The 15,674-nt window shown below is 33.8% G+C and overlaps 2 protein-coding genes across 5 annotated transcripts; both read left to right on the forward strand.

The window, feature by feature from the left end:
- Nucleotides 1–1,174: 1,174 nt before the first annotated feature.
- LOC114720431 (ACT domain-containing protein ACR4-like) lies at nucleotides 1,175–4,058 on the forward strand. The gene is made up of 7 exons (XM_028906076.1): nucleotides 1,175–1,244; nucleotides 1,814–1,901; nucleotides 2,001–2,161; nucleotides 2,256–2,323; nucleotides 2,415–3,011; nucleotides 3,110–3,214; nucleotides 3,480–4,058. Exons 1-7 carry the CDS (start codon nucleotides 1,241–1,243, stop codon nucleotides 3,801–3,803), a joined length of 1,347 nt encoding a protein of 448 aa, XP_028761909.1. The 5' UTR covers nucleotides 1,175–1,240; the 3' UTR covers nucleotides 3,804–4,058.
- Nucleotides 4,059–10,943: 6,885 nt separating this feature from the next.
- On the forward strand, nucleotides 10,944–14,994 carry LOC114720428 (uncharacterized). 4 transcript variants are annotated; one of them, XM_028906071.1, is made up of 6 exons: nucleotides 10,944–11,087; nucleotides 11,171–11,386; nucleotides 11,789–13,051; nucleotides 13,962–14,075; nucleotides 14,285–14,434; nucleotides 14,618–14,994. In XM_028906071.1, exons 3-6 carry the CDS (start codon nucleotides 11,795–11,797, stop codon nucleotides 14,762–14,764), a joined length of 1,668 nt encoding a protein of 555 aa, XP_028761904.1. In that variant the 5' UTR covers nucleotides 10,944–11,087; nucleotides 11,171–11,386; nucleotides 11,789–11,794; the 3' UTR covers nucleotides 14,765–14,994. The 4 variants fall into 4 exon arrangements, with proteins under 4 accessions (XP_028761904.1, XP_028761903.1, XP_028761906.1 ...); XM_028906070.1 differs by having other exon boundaries at nucleotides 10,944–11,386; XM_028906073.1 differs by lacking the exon at nucleotides 11,171–11,386.
- Nucleotides 14,995–15,674: the final 680 nt, after the last annotated feature.

The following is a 15,674-nucleotide window of genomic DNA, read 5'->3' on the forward strand; positions in this document are numbered from 1 at the left end:
GTTTGCACGTGTTTAATTAATAGTACAGCTTAAAGAATTTTTATACTTATAAATATTTTAATTTAGTCATTCCATTTCCCCCCCTCCAATTCAATCTGATTTGTGCTTTTTAATAACTATTAATTCATGAAGTCTTTTATGAAAAACGAAAACAATATATTGAATTTTAAAATAATAAACAAATGATTTTGATATGTTAAAATTATTACAAGAGTATTCATATTTGTCCTAATTCAACATGTATTTTTTTTTGTCGTTTTCTTTTCTTATTTTTGTTTTTATTTTATTAATTATTAATATTTATTATGATTACAATCATATATTTATTATGATTAATTTAACTAATTCAATACTATCTCTGATCCTAATTATAAGAGCTAGTTGACTAATTTGAGGAGATTAGGAAAATAAGTTAAGTTAGTTATTTATAATAAATAAGTGCTGTCTTTGGGTACAACTATCATTATTAGAGGGACTGCCTTGAGAAAAAATGTATAAATATGAGAGACAAAATGAATCGGGATCTTATAATTATGACTAAAATAAAAGTCAAACGAGATTTTATATTAAGGACTGGAGGTAGTATCAATGTCTTTATCACTTGTATTAAGATAAATTACACGTTCTCAAAATATTAATTTAGAACTAATTATATCAATAAACTTTAATAACACAAAAAACCTTAATCATACTCATATTTTTGAATTCTTAACGACAGGCAAAATGAGAGAGAGAGAGTGAGATTGGAAAGTATGAATCTTTTGCATTCTTTTTTTTTTTAAGAGATTTGGATTGGCCTGAGAATCTTCTATGTATCTCTAAAAATATGTAAAGCGTATCTTTTATTTTGGATTGCCCAACACAAAATTCAAAGATTCATTTTCGTCATTCATTCATATTTAAGAACCTTAATTTAAATTACTTAAATTTAATCTAAATAGATTAAACTGAATACATTATCTGGTCATCTTCCGGATAATTAGATAATTTTTACAGGAACGCGTCGAAAGAGGATTTGGCAATTGGATTTTTATATTCCTTTTCCGCATTAATTAATATAAAATAATTTTAAAATTAGATTCAAATGGATCATTAGTTTCCTGTTTTATATCTCGGATTTCTATGGGTATATATGCACGCTTCACTTTTCGCCACACTCCCTACCCAAGGCTCTGCGTCAAGCGAAGCCAGAAGAGTTTTTCGTTGAGAAAATCAAAGAATCCTCAGGAGCTATATAGTAATGGGTAGGTATAATTTTTTAATTCTTTTTTCTCGTTCCTCTTCTTTCTTCTCTTTCTCTGTGATATAGATTCATGTTTTCTGTGTTTCTTTTCATTTCTTCCATGAATAAGTGAGTGGGATATCCCAGTTAGGTGAGATGGGATTTCTGAGTTCACTGGTGAATTAAATCCGTCCGTTTTGTTTGTTTTTAACATGGAACACTCAACTACGTTACCCTTTCTTCTCTGTTTTCCCTTTTTGGGAAGTAGTCTCACTGGTTTTTCTTTTCCAAGCCGCTTGTTGCTTCTGTAGTTTCCTACGCGTGTTTGACTCTTCCTCTCTTCTCTGTGTGTTCTTCACTCTCTCATCATCACTCTCTCTTCAGAGCCGAATCAGCCTTTTGATTTCATTGGTACAATGGGTTCCAGTTTTGGTTGTTTCTTGTGTGCCTATGCCTACGGGTTTCTGCTTTCTTTCTCTGTGTTAATCCCTTGTTTATGAATTGATGAGTTCGTTTAACTTTTTCTTTTCATTGACTATGGAGATTTTATTTATGTACATAATTCCTCTAATTGGTTGTTTTCTTTGATAGCTTTTTTCTCGGAGGCTGACATGTCCGTTAGTTTTTCTCATTATTACGACGACTTTGACAATCTCTTCCGAAGATTAAACCCACCCAGGTAAGATTTCATAAATTAGTGGAACCAAATCACCTCTTAAAATTAAATTTGATTTATTCCTATTTTATCATCTTTTATTTGATTTTCTTATCCTTTCAGGGTTGTAATTGATAACGAAGCCTGTGATAATGCCACTGTAATAATGGTTGATTATGCAAACAAGCATGGAATACTCCTTGAAGTCGTGCAAATCCTCAATGATCTCAACCTTATCATAACCAAGGCTTACATATCTTCTGATGGAGGATGGTTCATGGATGGTAATACTACTTTCCTTTTATTTTTCTGTTTAATTTTCATAACCACAGCTCTTACAACACAGACTGACATTTTTCTTGTCAATTTATCTTCCAGTTTTCTATGTCACCGACCAAGATGGAAACAAGGTTACAGATGAAGCTGTTCTGAATTACATACAAAAGGTTGGTGGTACTTAGGTTCATTTGATGTTCTTGTGCTTTCTAATGTGCACATCCAATGACTAGTGATTGCTTTGCTATCCTACGTTTATAGAATCTTGGACCAGATTCTTGCTGTACGTCTCCTGGGAGATCTGTTGCGATTAATCCATCAATAGACTTCACAACGATAGAATTATTGGGAACTGATAGGCCTGGATTACTCTCAGAAGTAAGTGCTGTTCTAACCCACCACAAGTGTAATATAGTGGATGCAGAAGTCTGGACACACAATGCTCGTGCAGCTGCCGTGATACGTGTGACTGATGAAGAAACTGGCTCTGCTATTACTGATCCTCATAGGCTATCTCTGATCAAGGAGCTTCTGTGTAATTTGCTTGCTTCTTGTGACAGCAAAAAGGGAAGAGCTAAGACTGTGGTCACTGATGATGTCACTCATACTGATAGAAGGCTCCACCAGATGATGTGTTCTGATAGAGATTACGATCGAGATCCTTTTGATGATGATTTTGATAGGAGGCAAAGGCCTGATGTAAACATTGTCCCTTGTTCTGAGAAAGATTACTCTGTAGTCACCATCCTATGTAAGGACAGGCCAAAGCTTGTGTTTGACACAGTTTGTACTTTGACAGATATGGAATATGTTGTTTTCCATGGAAGTATTGATGCCCAGGGACTAGAAGCATATCAGGTATTGTCCTTTTTTTTTTTTTGCCACTTCTTCCCGGACACAGAAATGTTGGCTTAAATAGACATTGATTTAATTTGTTTGAATGAATGTATCTGCAGGAATATTTCATTAGACATGCTGATGGCTCCCCGGTAAAATCTGATGCAGAAAGACAAAGATTGGTCCAATGCATTGAAGCTGCCATAGAGAGAAGAGTATCAGAGGTGAGGTTCTTTTATATATATTAATGAATCTGCAATTGCCTTTTTTTTTGTCTGGAACGTGGCCCATGTTACACAGTATTTTCCCCACATAGCATTTTGTCGAAGCTGATAATGCTACAACTTTACTTATATTCTATTTCTTGCGTTCTCAAAATTCATGACTTAGTATCTAAAATTTCATCATGATTAGCATATTTTGATAGTTTCTCATTTGTTGGATTAAATGGTGTACAGAAACTCAACTTGTTTATTCATCCTCTTTCAGGGTGTGAAACTAGAACTCTGCACAGCCGACAGGTTCGGACTACTTTCCGATGTAACAAGGATATTGAGAGAGAACAGCCTTGATGTGACAAGAGCACAAGTGTCCACAAAGGAAGGCAAAGCTGTGAACACATTCTACGTTCGTGGCGCATCCCGTTGCCCTGTTGATTCCAATTCCATAGAATCCATTCGCCAAATCATTGGCAGCAACATTCTCAAAGTAAAGGGAATCCCCATAACTGCAAATCCACAGAATCCCAGGTTCCTCTTTGGCGGCATTTTCAAGTCCAGATCCTTTGCAGACGTGATCAAGTCTTATAGTTGATGAAATTTACATGTTTGCTTTGTCCAGCCAAACATCGGCACAGAGAAATTAGGAACACCAACACATTCTCAAAAGCAGCATAGACAACCTCAATCTCCTCTGATTTTTTCCGTACAGCAAAGCTTAGCTATAGTTTCTCACAATAGATCCAACCATGCATTAGATGGAAACTAGCTTTACAGATGAAAGCGTAGAGAAACCTCAACTGTGTAGGGTAGGCCCTTAACCATGTCTCTCTGTATGTAAACAATTCAATGTCCCTATATATAAATATTATCAATTACTCTTCATTTTTCTGACATTCACTTCTTTATCTCCTGCACTTATGTCACATGATTTTGCATTATAAAGCGAGTAAATAAGAATATCATTGTCTCTAGCTTCTTGCATGTTGCATTCTGGTCTTTAAAAGTTACTACGCTATACAGCCTAGAAAAAGTCTGTGTTTGACGCTAATTTTGGATCTGCTGTGATAAATAAGAGTAGAAAATTATGAATAAAGTGTAAATGACGTGAGAAAAACTTGAAAGATGAAAAGAAATGGTGTTTGGCTTCCTAGTTTATATGTTTTTCTTATCAGACACATGACTTTTCCAACTTTTCCAGCATGATGGCTTACTAAATGTTGAAAATAGTTCATGCCTACCTCTGATGGAGACTGGCACTTAGCTTGCATGGTTTTAGTCTGCAAAACTGTTCTTCTTTCTGCCATTTTTCTTTCTTCAATTCTTATCCAAACTTTACATACTAGTCAATCCAATTACACTTGAGGAAAAAATGATCTCAACACAATACATGTCGGTTTTTTAAAGCAGTTCCCTTTTAATATAAAATACTGTTTTCTGATATCAATAATTAAGACTGTGAAGTTTACATGTCACTGAGTTTGAATATATTGTATTTTTAAATGCGGTAGTGGCAGGCAGGGGCAACAATTATATGAAGCCAACCCAATGAAAAATGGCTTGATTCAGTTCCACCGTGAATCTTTCTGTATAAAGTGCGGTGACGTTTTGCCACTTCTTCTGTTTTTTCTGGGGGCTTGTCCTTTTGGGATGGTCCAAGTCGATGCACTTATTGTCCAATCCACATCATTCAGGGGCGTAGCACATTAGCAATTTTTTCCCTTTGACCAAACAGTGTTTAGCTAAGTGGGTTTGTTTCAATCTTGCCCTTTTAAGTGACAGAGACAACAATGAGGGCCCAAAGCAAGTTGCGTTTGCTTTTTCCTCTCAAGTTTGCTCTGTAGCCCTTTCCTCTCAATTATTTTTCCTAGTCTCTCCCACACCATCATTAAGCCATCGTTTCTCAAGAGTTCCAAACATGTTTGGATGAAATTCCTAACTCAAATATGACATTGAGATGTTCATATGCGTGTGTATGTTTATATTATACTACCTCCGATCCTTAATATAAAAGTTATATAATTAATTTATAAATATTTTAAAAAATTAATTAAGTTCATTATTTGTGATAAATGAGTTGTGTTTTTTCTAAATTGTCCTTATTAAATATGTATATTAGAATAGAAATCTTTTAATATATGCAATCATCATGTGATTATTTTGGAGAAAAATGAGTAAATATAGAGCTAAGTAGATGAAGATCTTATATTTAAAACCAAATTAAATCACCAATTAACTTTTACATTTAGGAACCGAGTTAGTATAAAATAAAAAAAAATAACGCAGCTTTCTTTTCCTAAGAAATATTTAACAACTTTTACACAAATTAAAAGAATTAGTTATTCTAATTAAATATGTCTATTCATTCCAAAAAAAAAGAAAATTAAATATGTCTATATTTTCAACTTCTTAAAACTACCCTTTCTCACTAAGATTTATTAAATCAGTATAGCTGTATCTTTCTTGACATGATTAAAGGTATTTAAAAGAAAAAAAAGAATTCATATTTTGAGAAATGTGTAAAGTCTCCTTTAAAATTTCAAGAGAACTTTCTAATTTTTTTTCCTATAAAAGGCATAGAAGGGAGAGTGACTCTCATTCTCTAACTTCATCAAATTAATCATATGTGCGATATTCAATTTCGATATTGTATGATAAAAAACGATCAATTTTATGAAGTTAAATAATAAATATTAGCAAATTAAAATATCAAATGATGGTCAAAATTATCAAAACCAAACCAAATAAAACCACCTGAATTTTAATAAACTATTGTTCAAAATTAAATAAATCAAACAATTAAACATTAGTAGCATTATCAACAACGCCAACACTATGATTATGATTATCATCTTCATCACCATCATTACTGATATCAATAATATTTGAGTGTGCTTCATTGTGAAGTGGCTCTGTTTCAATTAAGATATATATATATATATATATATATTTGCATTTATCACCTCTGTAATGTGTGACGAATAATAAATTTAAAATCACATATTTATAAGTTTGATAATTAAAAACATAAATTACTTCTGGTAAAAAAAATAAAAATAAATTACACCCCAACTCATTATCCTCTGGCCTATTGCGGCCACATAGGATTTTGCCATGTGGCTTCTTTTGGAATCAAATGAACCGACTGAAACGCACTGTTCAAATATTGAGGATGATATAAACTTTTTTTTAAATATAATTTTTAAAATTCGATAATAACCTTTGGTACAAGGTTTTGTGTAATTCCATGGTTGTTGTTAGATTTTGGAACAAATATGAAGCGAGCTTAGTTCAGACGTTTATTATTATTTCTTGGTGTAATTAATTTCACCTTCTGAAATTTTGTACTCCTCCAGTCCTAATTATAAGACCCAATTGACTTATTTGAGGAGATTAAGGAAGTAAGTTAAGTTGGTTATTTATAATAAATAAGTATTGTCATTCATAAAATATCCTTGCTAATTAAGTATATTGGATAAAACTATCATTATTAGAAGAATTATCTTGGAAAAAAATACATAAATATAAGAGACAAAATGGATTGGGGTCTTATAATTAGGACCAAATAAAAAAGTCAAATGGGGTCTTATAATAAGGACCGGAGGAGTATAATCATAAAAGTGAGAGAGATAAACAAAAGAGAGACAACCCGGGGAAAAAAAACTTCATGTATATTTTTATTTTTTGTTTTGTTTTTCATAACCTTTTGTTTGTCTCCCCTATATATATATATATATATATATATATATATATATATATGACTATATGGTTGCGATACTCTTAAAAATTTAATTTAACAATTTTGTGTGAAACATGGGATGGAAGAGGTAACCTTTTAATTGAAGAAAAGTGCACAGATCTCGTGGGGGTGTCTTCTCCTTCAGACCACTCAATGGTCAATGCTCCTCACTGGTCTTGGCGGTGAGCACATGACGAAGATAAACACTAAACAAAGTCTTCATATTAAAAAAAGAAAAAGAAAAATAAAAGAATGTTATGAAATACTACTCAAGAATACTTAATATAAAAACTAGATAATTAATGTAAAAATATTTTTTTTGTGGTAAAATTAATGTAAAAATATTTAAAAAGTAGTTAAATTAGTTAGTTATAATAAATAAGTGTTGATTTTCTTAAACTATCATATTTAATTATGCCCATCAGAATTTTTTTTGTGAGAATCCTTTACAATCAATAGAAAAATTCTAGATAAAATATTATAAAGTCGAGAGATAAAATGGATTCATGCATTATATTTAGAATCACCAAATCAAATCTTCAACCAGCTCTTATATTAAAGATTGGAGGTAATATTAATTATTACTTCTTTGGTTCTTGATATAAGACCTAATTAACTAATTTGATTAAATTAAAGATGTTACTTAAATTAGTTAATATGAATTTTTTTTCTAAAATACCCCAGGTATTTTTCTTGATTCCTTCCCTCCCTCTCCTCTTTGATTTTTGTTGGAAAATATTAATAAGGTTAATTTGAAAAAAATTGGTAAACATATAAAATAGGTCTTATATATAGGATAGGGAAGTATAAAATATAGATTCCTCATCTTTGTTTTCACAATAAACATAAACAAACCTACATATGTATGTATTATTTCCGGTCTAATTATAATATCTCGTTTGTAGACTATAAATGAGTTCTTATAATTAGGAGCGGAGATAGTATAATTTTAGAACTGAAAATCATACCATATCACATCTATTTCTCATCAAATGTAACTCTTAATATATATATATATATATATATATTAATATATATTATTTGGTAGAACCGGCATGTGCATGTGATTTCTGTAACAGTGTGCTTTGATTCTGCCTTCACATGAATAACAACAAGGCACTTGGCCGGTTTTCTTCCTGCAACAGCAATCCCTTCAATTCCTCCATATCTTATTCTGCTCATTCCAATCCTTCCCCTGCCATCCCTTAATATCACCACTTTGTTTATTCCATCCATATTTGCTCACTTTCTTTTACTACCCACTTATTGAGAGAGAGAGAGAGAAAGAGAACACGTTCATCTAAATCTCTGCCCCCCCCCCCTTTCTACTGTGAAATGATCTGATTCAGCAGAGTACATAAACGGATGGTAGAGTAGAGTGATGAAAGAAGAGATCAATGGAGGAGTCTAGGGTTGAGTTTCCTGGTTTTCAGACTTACAGTCACAGGGATGAGTTTGAATTCAGAAGGTGTAATATGAGTAGTCGCCTGCAAAAGCGTGCTCCTTGTCCTCTTCAGGTAATCAAACCTAACGCCATTTCCTCTGCTTCTTGCCGTGATCCACACAGGTCAAGTTCAAGTTCTTCTTCTGATTCAATCTTTAGCAGCAGATCAGATCCTATCCCTCTGCTTTCTCCTCTTGTGGTGCTGGTTCAACCTCCCTGCAGCATCAGAGAAGGCAACTCTGCAAAATCCCATTGATGGATCTCATGATTTTATGAAGTGGGGACGCTTAGATCTTGGTCATATCATTTTTGTATCCTAAGTTCCAATGTGAATCGCCAAACTTTGTATAAGATGTTTCTGATAATATACTTTGTTCTTGTTGAGGAATCAGATACGAGTCACTTGTTCATTTGTTTCTGTTGTTTTCTGAAACTTGGGGCCATATCTCTCTTGTTACCAGTTCAATGTTGATGAATGGATAATGATCAGTGATTCTCTGAAATCCCAACATCCGTAATAATCATTTGCTTAAGCGAATATTTAACCAAGCTAAATTGATAACAAGCTCCAGAACTTGTGAGCGACTAAAATTGCTCTACATTTTAATGGTCACAGCTAGTCATTAACGATATGTACTACATAGGCAATGAGCATCCATAGAATTTTTTTTCCCCCACGAGATATTTTAATATTTTTGAGAAAAAACGACAGAAAAATACCTGTGAAATTTTAAAATGAGAAACAGTGAATTTGACAAATTTTAAATAGTAAAAATCATTACAAGTGTAGTCAAAACCATTACAAAAGTGGTTAGTATGACCTTTTTGTTTTTTTTTTTTTAAAAATTTAGCAGGTATTTTTTGGTCCTTCTCCAAATTTTTTAAAGCAAGAAAAATGGACAATAAAAAAAACAGTTATTTGTGAGTAAAATTTTCTGGGCTGGGCCGGAGAATAATTACCCAAAAGGCAAAGCTCTCGGCCCATTAAAAGAGGGGCCTCTTTGTATTGTCTAGAAGTGGAATTGTAGAACGAGATTTTTTTTATTTATAAAATACATCTTTGGGTTTGGGCCTTAACAAGATACTACTTCCTGTTCTAATTATAAGAGTTAGTTAATTAATTTGAGTAGATTAAAAAAATAAGTTAAGTTAGTTATTTATAATAAATAAATATTGTCTTTTCTAAAATATTCTTGCTAATAAAGTATATTGGTTAGAATTACCATTATCAAAAGGACTATCTTGAAAAAATGTATAAATATAAAAGATCAAGTGGATTGAGATCTTATATTTAGAACCAAAGTAAAATTCAAATAAGATCTTATATTAAGTACCGGAGGTAGTAGTAGTTTTGCACTTAATTTTTCTCGACGCAGCGGTTCAGCCATTTTAATTTTAACTTTATTTAATTAAATATAAAATTAATTTATTTCAAACATTTCTTCGGAGTTGCCTGGGTGGGAGGAAATAAGAGGGTAGTTACACTTCAATTGCTTGGGCCACAAGAAGTCTAAAGTTCCCCTTGTAAAATAAGAGAGAGACTAATAAAGTTTCTAGCAAGTTGCGTGCTCAACTCCTCTCACTAGCCAGAAAATAATCCAATTAAGTACTAAGTTCCTAGTATTTTATTATTTTATTAATTAATACTATTTCTGGTTTCTAATAAAAGACCTAGTTAACTAATTTGAATAAATTAATAATATTAGTTAAGTTGTTTTTTTATAAAAATATTCTTACTAATCAAGTGTATTGGCTAGAACCACTATTATTACAAGGATTATTTTAAAAAATAAAACAAATATGAGAAACAAAGTGAATTATAATCTTATATTTAAGATCAAAATAAAAATCAAATAAGTGCTTATATATATTTTGCTTTTTTATTTTTTGCCCCCTTGGGATGAGCTTCCAGGTCCTTTGCAGCGATGACCGTTGACTTTGGAAGTTTCATTTTCTAAAGTTAATGACAGGCGCTATGGTTTTGTTTGGCCTTTAAAGCTGATTTAAAGCCTTCAGGAAATCACTTACCGCTTGCCTTTGAATTTTTTAACCCCTTCCATTTTATTCTTTTATTCTCTTTCCTTGTTAAAAATTCATGAAGAAGGACCTATGCGTACATTCAACACTGATTATAATTTTTTTTCAAAAATTACTTCCTTCAATTCTAAATATGAAAATTAGTCAGGAAACTAATTTTGATTTTAAACATAAAATCTCAATCTATTTTGTTCCTTGCTAATAATTTTTTTAAACTATGCTTATTGATTATACATATTGAAAAAGCTTGCATCAAGAGGGATACAAATGATTTATGAAGGTCTTCTAGAAAATTTCATACATATGTTTCTTACAAATAACTAATATTTTTAGTTTTATGAATCCTATAATAAAAAATTATATGAAAACACTAAAATGCCCTCAGATGACAAAGCCCAGTTTTTCCCACTTCTACTTCTACATTATTTGCAAGGATAATAATGAATATGATTATATGAATGATAAATAAATAACCTGAACAATTCTATATTGAGTGCCCCATTTCGTTCTCCGCTCTGTCTTCTGCCTTCATTCGATCGTCTTTGGATCTCTCTCTAATTCCATAAATTGGTCCTATTGTCTCGCTCTAAAGAGCTTAGAGGATTCCTGGGAACATCCAGAAGCTTCCTTTTTTCATTTTGATTTCTTTTTTTATGGAGGTAGGTTTCAAATTGTCTTTGTTGGCCTCAATATTTTCATGTCTTCATGGTTCTGCTGTTCTGAAATTCTGATATCTTGATAGGGTAGAACCCTCGATGTTGCTCTCCGTCACCGTGGAACCCCTTGAGTTTGATGTTCTTCAGTTTGAATTTTGTTTGAAAATTGTCTGATTAGGGTTTTATTGTTACCTGAAATTAACCATACCCATTCTTTATCTCAGTGGTTGAAGCAGTCTGTTATGCTGTTTCCTCCAGATCATTTATGTATTTGGAGCTTGTGCACCGTATTTCTTTCAAGGGTATGTTTGATTTGGAGATAAATAAAATTGACATGCTATATGGTTGGGTTGATCTTAATTTTGCTATCTTTATGTGTATGCTTGGGAATTCTGCTTCGACGATGATTTATTTTGGCCTGTATTGGATTTCAAGGGATCTTCTGGAGTTGTCTTTTTGTGGCTGTGCTCCTGAAATGGAGGGGCGTTCCCGCGCTCACTTAAGTCCTCTTTGCTTCGTTTTCATTCTTATAATTCTACCAAGTGCTATAGGCTGTCTAGTAAAATATGAGCTCAAGTTTTTCTGCTACGTGCCTCTTGAAATCATTTTATTGTTTTATCCATCTTTATTTTGATATGTATCCCTCTGTTTTTATGGTAAAGTTATTTTTCTGAAGTATAATTTCTGTAATTTCTGCTACCCAGAGATAAATGATAGGAAAAGGAGTGTCAGGAGAGCGCTTTCAGCCCCGGACGTGTTCTGGGAAGAGTGCACCCAAAACTGGTCGGGCAAAAGAGTATTCAGAAAATGTTGTTATTGACATAGATGGTGATCAAGTTGATGACGTGGTAATTATAGATTTTCCTGATTATGTGCAACAAAAGTTGCATGGCTCTAGTGTGCAGAGTAGAGACAGAAAGTGTCCGCTTCAGAGTGTCATCAGCATTGATGATGATGATGAGAGCGATGAAGGAGACCAGACTGAAATTATTGCTGAAGGTGGTGGGGAATTGGATAGTGATGCCTCCTCAAGCAAAAGATGTTCTGCTCCAGGATTTACGGGAAATTCTGTACACCTAGATATTGATGATTGTCCTGATATCTTTGAAAAAGGTTCTTCATCTAAATTGCCAGAAAGTAGGAAATCAAGCTCCACACAAGCTGCTGACAGAAATCGTTATGGTTTGGATTCCTCTGAAAGTGAGTCATCCGAGAGTGATTGTTCTGACTGTGAACTTATGGAAGTTTGTGAACAGTGGGAAAAAGCTTTTAAACGAAGACGCCATACCTTTAATGATCATGCTCGTTTTGATGAGCAGGCCAGTTCTTCTGGTTTGCATAGGAATTCTAATGCTGATATTGAAATAGAAAATAGGACACGACAGGATGCTGGAACTTCCTTATATTCTGGTTCCAGCAATGGTAAATGTGCAGTGAACCTAGCCCACATGGGTAACAATAAAATAGATGATGTTGATCTCAATAGGGAGAAAGAATATCCTTGTAAGGACTCTGGTCAGAAAATTGACCAAGAGAGTTATAAATTTTGTACATTTGGGTCCACAGAGAAATCGCAATCTTTACACCAGAATTCTCATTCTCAGTGTGAAGAAATGACTAGGAGTGAAGAATTCCGCCCTTGTGCCAAGTCTAAAAGTTATGATGTTGCTAGTGAGTTCAATAAAGAAGCAGGTGATAAAGATTCTAAATTTATGCGTTCCACCCGTGAAGAAAACAAAAGACAAATTGAGAGTGATGGATCTGGGTTAAGGAACAGGGATTTTCCTGACACACATAATAGCTGTGCCTCTTTTGATGAAATACAACCTAAGCAGGATGGGTTTGCTTCTCAAGAATGTTGTGTGAGGGATATAATTAATGAAAGAGAAAAACTTAAGGAAACTGATGAATATAAGCAAGCCATTGAAGAGGAATGGGCATCCAGACAACGGCAATTGCAAATTCAGGTATTGCATTTGTGTCATTATGTTAATATTTGTTTTTGGGTATATATGTATCCCTGTTTTTCTTGGTGCTTGAAATACACACTGCAATTTTACAAGATAGAAGGGGCCGGTTGGTATAAATGCCAGTTCTTTTCTGGATATTTTTCCCTGTATTTATTGTCTTTATATTATTTTTGAGTTTAGGCTTCTCTTCTGTAGATTGATATCGTCCCTATAATTTGCCATCTCTTGCAATCAAACAGAATAGAGAAAAATGTGGTCACCATATGGGTTTCAAATGGAGTTTTAACTGGTGACCACCTTCCTACTATTCATTTCATCTTGATGCTTATAATTCTCCTTTTTATTCTTTAGATGCACCCTTAATTCTTATCTTCTTTGAAGCTTAAATCATGGCATTCAATAGAGTGGTGTAGCCCGTGTGTGTGTTCTCGAAGGTCTAACACTGTAAAATTCCTATTGGATTGAAGATTTTGTTACTTCTATTCACCATGTCCAGTTCAAATTTCTTCCTGCTAAGGTCACGCATGAGAGCAAGTGTGCGGTCATGACATTACCGTCTAGTTCATTTGCTGTAGCATTTTAAACTTCTCTTTGCCTCATATTTTTGTATCTGTGTGTGAGACTTTCTGCTGTGCCTTATGCCCAGGATTTTTAAATATATTCCTGATCTCTGATGCGCATTCTGCAGTTTGATGCTTTTGAATTCTAAAAACTGCGGTGATACTTCACATATCACTGATCTATTGCATTTTCAGATCTTTTAATGGGCGGATATTTGCATGATTTGTTATATGCTTCCTTTAATTGGTTTTTGATAGACCTAATTGCATTTGTCTGTTTTGTTTGCTACTCAATATGTGGTTGTTAATCGGCTTAAGTCAAATGATCATACATGTCCCTTTTTCAGGCAGAGGAGGCACAAAGGTTGCGTAAAAGAAAAAAGGCTGAAAGTAAGCGCTTATTGGATATGCAGAGAAGGCAAAAGGAACGGATTGAAGAAGTCAGAGAGACACAGAAGAAGGTAGTAATTATGCACTTAAAATTTTCTTAGAATATTTGTTATCCCAATTTCCTTTAACGCATATCCATTGTTATTCTTGTTCCTTCAATTTGTCCTTATTCTATTATTTTTGGCCAATTTCTCCTCATTCTCATGCATAATTTAGACTTGGAATTTTTGGCAACTGCAAAGTTTTTCTCAATCAATTTATTAAATTGTGCCAAATTCAGGATGAGGAAAATATGAACATTAAAGAGCAGCTGCGGAATGAAATAAGGAAAGAGCTTAATAAATTGGAGATAACATGCGTGAACATGGCTTCATTGCTTCGTGGCTTAGGAATACAAGTGGGAGGAGGCTTTAGCCCCTTGCCAAAAGAGGCAAGTTTTCTTTTTATGTGTAGCTTGTCGATAAGTTTGGAGATGACATGCATTGACATGGCTTCTAGGTTGAGTTGTCTTGTTTTGTATTGTTCCGGCTACAATATGAAGTTTTCTGTTTTTTCTATTTTATGTTTCCTGGGTTTTGTTAAAGATATTCTTCTCTTTTAATGGTCATTTCAGGTGCATGCAGCTTATAAACAGGCCTTGCTGAGGTTCCACCCAGATCGGGCGTCAAAAACCGACATTCGACAGCAGGTGGAGGCTGAGGAGAAGTTCAAGCTCATCTCTCGCATGAAGGAGAAATTTTTGATACCTTCATGTTTCTGACTGCCAGCAACTTATAGAATATGGTTGTTGGCGTTTTAGTTGAGGTGCCTTTACTTCCACAGATTTTTTTTTTTTTCCTTTCTCGGGTATTTCATTTGTTAGTTCCTGTTGTCCTCGTCTAAAATTTCATAGGAAATTATGGAAACAGACAAAACTATGTAAAGCTGTCATCTGTTGGGTTATAGAATGCCATTTTTTGGAGGATGCGTAACCAAGGGCATCATCCTATTCATAGGGGGCCACTTGCATATTAAGTACCAGGGGTGAAGCTAAAATCAGCTTGAAAGCTGGTAAGATCAAATCTGCAACCTCATAGATGTAAGGCCATTGGCACCACGTGTACATGTTAATGTCACTTTTTAGAGCTCAAAGGGTTTTCAGTTGGGCAATAGGTGGGCCTCCACTAGGGTTTCAACAGAAGTGGCGTCAGAGCTTATGAATCTTTACAGATACTCGTGGGCCATGTCCTCCGTATATTATATGGAGGCCTAGCAAACAATATTGCTGATGCGCTGGCCAAACTGGGGATCTCGGTTTCTTCCTATTATAATGCCTACCCGAGTACTGAGGCGCCAGGTAGAAAAGGATTGTTTGGGATCTAATCCCACTTAGTTCCTCTTTTCCTGAACTTCTTTTGTAAGGTTAATAGTATATATAAAAACCTTTGTCGGCTTCAATTTCAAACAACGGATAGGAAGCTTCGAGGAGATTAGACGGTTCAACATTGTTGATCTGATAAAAGTGATGGTCAGGGAGGCGGAAAAGATTTTTGTTGCACAAGTTTTACACAAATTAAATCGTGGTAAAACCCTTTAGTAGTCCGCTCGTTTTATGCTTAGATACCTTCCCAAGTCTACTGTTCCATATGATACATATCAATGAGGTTTTATTAATTCATTGGCTTTGTAAC

The sequence above is a fragment of the Neltuma alba genome, unplaced genomic scaffold (assembly GCF_004799145.2).
Source record: "Neltuma alba isolate B1F8T4 unplaced genomic scaffold, ASM479914v2 tig00011984_pilon, whole genome shotgun sequence".
NCBI lineage: Eukaryota > Viridiplantae > Streptophyta > Magnoliopsida > Fabales > Fabaceae > Neltuma > Neltuma alba.